Source organism: Alligator sinensis, unplaced genomic scaffold, assembly GCF_000455745.1.
Source record: "Alligator sinensis unplaced genomic scaffold, ASM45574v1 scaffold297_1, whole genome shotgun sequence".
Classification (NCBI taxonomy): Eukaryota; Metazoa; Chordata; order Crocodylia; family Alligatoridae; genus Alligator; species Alligator sinensis.
Window position 1 is genome coordinate 2,181,626 of NW_005841848.1, and position 3,100 is coordinate 2,184,725.

Genomic DNA, 3,100 nt, shown 5'->3' on the forward strand with positions numbered 1-3,100 from the left:
ACCTGAAAGGTCTCTCCAGTAAGACCATTTCTCTTACAAGAGCAAACAATTGCAGTAACTTCAAAGAGAACAGAAGCAGAGGGATGCAGTCACCAGTTTTGCAAAGACACAGGGGGGCTCTGCCAGCCCCTGACAACTTCCTATGCCCCCTCCCCCCCCCCACCTTATTTGGCAGATGTTTGTATTAAAAGCCCAGGGACTGGAAGTCAGGCTTGGGAAGACTATCCCTAAACCTGGTGCCTGGCCCTCAGGCTTTAAATGCCACCCCTGCTGCCCAGCTAGGCAGCAGCTATTCCAAGCCTCAGAGTCAGGGCCAGGTCTTCTCTCCCCACTCAGGTTCCTACTCCCACAGGCTTTAAATGGGAGACATGCAGCAGTTTAAAAGCTAGAGACAGCGCCCAGTCAGGAAACTTGTCCATGGCCCCACATTCCTCATGCCAGTCTTTAAATCACCCTATGTGAAGCCCATCTCTGCTGCATACAGGGCAATTAAGAATCCAAGTGGGTGCCTATTAACAGCCTGCCCCCCTTCCAGGCCCAGAAAAGAACAGACTGTCAAAGTAATGGGCTCTGCTAAGGGCAGGAGTGGCCCAAGAAGCAGTTCTCTAATGCCTTTCGACTGGAGAGCTTGCCTGCTGAGCTTTCCAGCAAGGGGCTGGCGCACATACTCCAGCTCCTGGGCTGTTTTTCTTCTAGTAGAATAGTTTCAGAGAATTCCTTAAAAAAAGGTGGACAAAGCCTTGAATAGCCATATTGTCTTTCTGCAGTCCCATGTGGTTTGTACTTACTGCTCGTCTAGTCTGGATATTAGCTGTCCCATCAGAGATTATCTTCTTCAGAACTGGTGCAAGGGTCTTAAAGATCTCCTCACTTTCGATTCCTGACCCCAGCTGCACACAAAGAAGACATGCCAACCCTGCAGCTGCACACTGTTCATCACTCTTACCTACAAATTAAAAAAAAAAAAAAATAGTATGCATCATCATCCTGTGGATTCAATCATCCCCAAATGTATACAATTGAGTGACCATATGAAATATTATTCATTTATTTATGAAAGAAAAATGGAACCTACACATTACACAAAATTTTAGCCAACTAATGTAATATAAATAGTTTCCTAGGACAATGCCATTCATTGACCTTTGATCACTAATGTCTCAACACTGGACAAAAGAAGCTTACCTAAAAATTCAGATTTGTTCAACCTTTCCCTTTCAGTACCATAAGCATTATTTACCTTTCTTTATGCAGCGTTCAATGCTATCTGTCAAAGTCATTCTCCGTTCCAAAATAAAATCAAAGAGTGTTTTGGAAGTCAGTGCATTTTTAAGACCTTCAAGAGCTGCTTGCCTCGTCTTTGCACTGTTGGAAGGAAAATAAATGGATAAAACTGATACAGAGAAGTTACAACAACAATTAGCTTTGCTCTTATTGCCGTCTATATTATGCACTTATCTAGCACTTTAAAGTATGTAGTATTCTTATTTGCATATAAAAACAATGATCAGGTGCCTGCCCTGTCTTTTGGGCAGACCAATTTAAGTTAGAACTTGATTTATTTTCTTTCAACAATTTTACTCTAGAAGAGAAACAAAGTTCAAGTTGGAGACTGTCATAAATGCTTTTTCCTTAGCACTGCCAAACCTTGATAATCTACCTGCCCAGGAAATTGTACACACCATTCTTCAGGTTGCAATTTTATTTGACACTAAATTTGATTGATCGGTAAACAACTGTACAAGGCTAATTTATCAGGACATAGCACAGCTTCCTCACTGAAAATTTGTATTTCAAGTCTAACAAGCCCCAAATTTAAGTCTGAACATAGCTTTCAAATATACCATACCTCTTGTCCAATGTAAGGTCAATGAATCCCTTCAACTTGTACTCCAAGTCTTCTTGAGTTGCATCTTCTTCAGCTTCAGGACCTACTATAGATAAGATAGCTTTATACAAGTGACCATTACATTAATTACGTTTAAAGTAGTTAACATATGAAATGCCATGTTATGTAGATTTTTAAAAAGGATTAAATCTAAGTATCAAACTTAAAACAAATGTGATAATTTAAGCTTGATATCATGGTATCAGGGGACTTAGCTATAGAAGTTTGGAATGTCAGAGCTACAGAATGACACCTTAGTCTATTGCATCACAGTGTGTCTCTGGCAAATGCCTTTGTTGGCCAGGTGGCTCTGATTAATTTGTATATACAGATTTCAAACTCAGAACATGGACCATGAATGCAAAAAAATATTTTCATTACCTGTAATTTTGGGACAGCAAGGCAAATAGAAACAGTTTCCAGTATGCTTAACCTTTCATTTTGTAGTTATAGTGTATTTAGAGAAGTTGTGGCAAGGTTTTAAAAATTGCTTGTAAAACCTATATCACATTTCCCAATATCTACTTTGAAATTACAAAACACAAACCAGAGCAACTAGTTTTAGGCTTAAAGAGAATTTTGATTCCTTGCAGAGGAGAGGGGAGCTCTGAACCCCCATCTCACTTTATACTTTGATTAGGAACTCTTGGGACAAGAACCATTTTTGTCTTGTGTTTATACAGCTCCTACCACAAAAGGGTCCTGGTTTATGATTTGTACATTGTGATTAAGTACCTAAAACTAATTAAATTGGTGTTCTGCATTTCCACTTCAGTAGAAAACTAATTAAAATGCAACAGCTGTCAAAGATACAGCAGTCTATGTTCAACAGAAGTCATGTTTGCACCTTCTTCCTGAAAAAACCTTCAGTGAAACATACAGATAAAAATCAAGTACATACCATCCTCAGTGAAGCTAGCAGGGTCGCTAAAACCACTACAGTGGCTCATAGTCTCAATTGATGCATCCTCATCACTGAAAGGCTGCACATTTCTGTGCTGACCACCTTGGGAAAAAAAATAAAAAGAGACACGAATAACTTTCATACCAGGGAAAAGAAAAACATATATTCCACAAGTTACTCCCTCTCAGACTCCCATGTTGCCTGATCCAGGAAATATTATAGAGAAGTCTTTCTCCATCCAAAGCTTTTTCTGTTCTCATCACTAGAAGACTAACACTCCTAACACCCCCCCCCCCCCCTCTTAGCAC

At 39.9% G+C, this 3,100-nt stretch overlaps 1 protein-coding gene across 2 annotated transcripts in view; it reads right to left on the minus strand.

Annotated features, from left to right (window-relative positions):
* The window catches only part of IFRD1 (interferon related developmental regulator 1), a 10,257-nt gene extending 7,315 nt beyond the window's left edge, over window positions 1-2,942 (minus strand). The window contains exons 1-4 of one of the 2 annotated variants that reach the window (XM_006015956.2): window positions 2,790-2,942; window positions 1,850-1,934; window positions 1,241-1,365; window positions 789-946 (exon numbers count right to left, since the gene is read on the minus strand). In XM_006015956.2, coding sequence (XP_006016018.2) covers window positions 789-946; window positions 1,241-1,365; window positions 1,850-1,934; window positions 2,790-2,934 — 513 coding nt within the window. In that variant the 5' untranslated portion in view covers window positions 2,935-2,942. The remainder of the gene's footprint in view (window positions 1-788; window positions 947-1,240; window positions 1,366-1,849; window positions 1,935-2,789) is intronic. The other variant, XM_006015957.2, reaches the window with a different exon arrangement.
* Window positions 2,943-3,100: the final 158 nt, after the last annotated feature.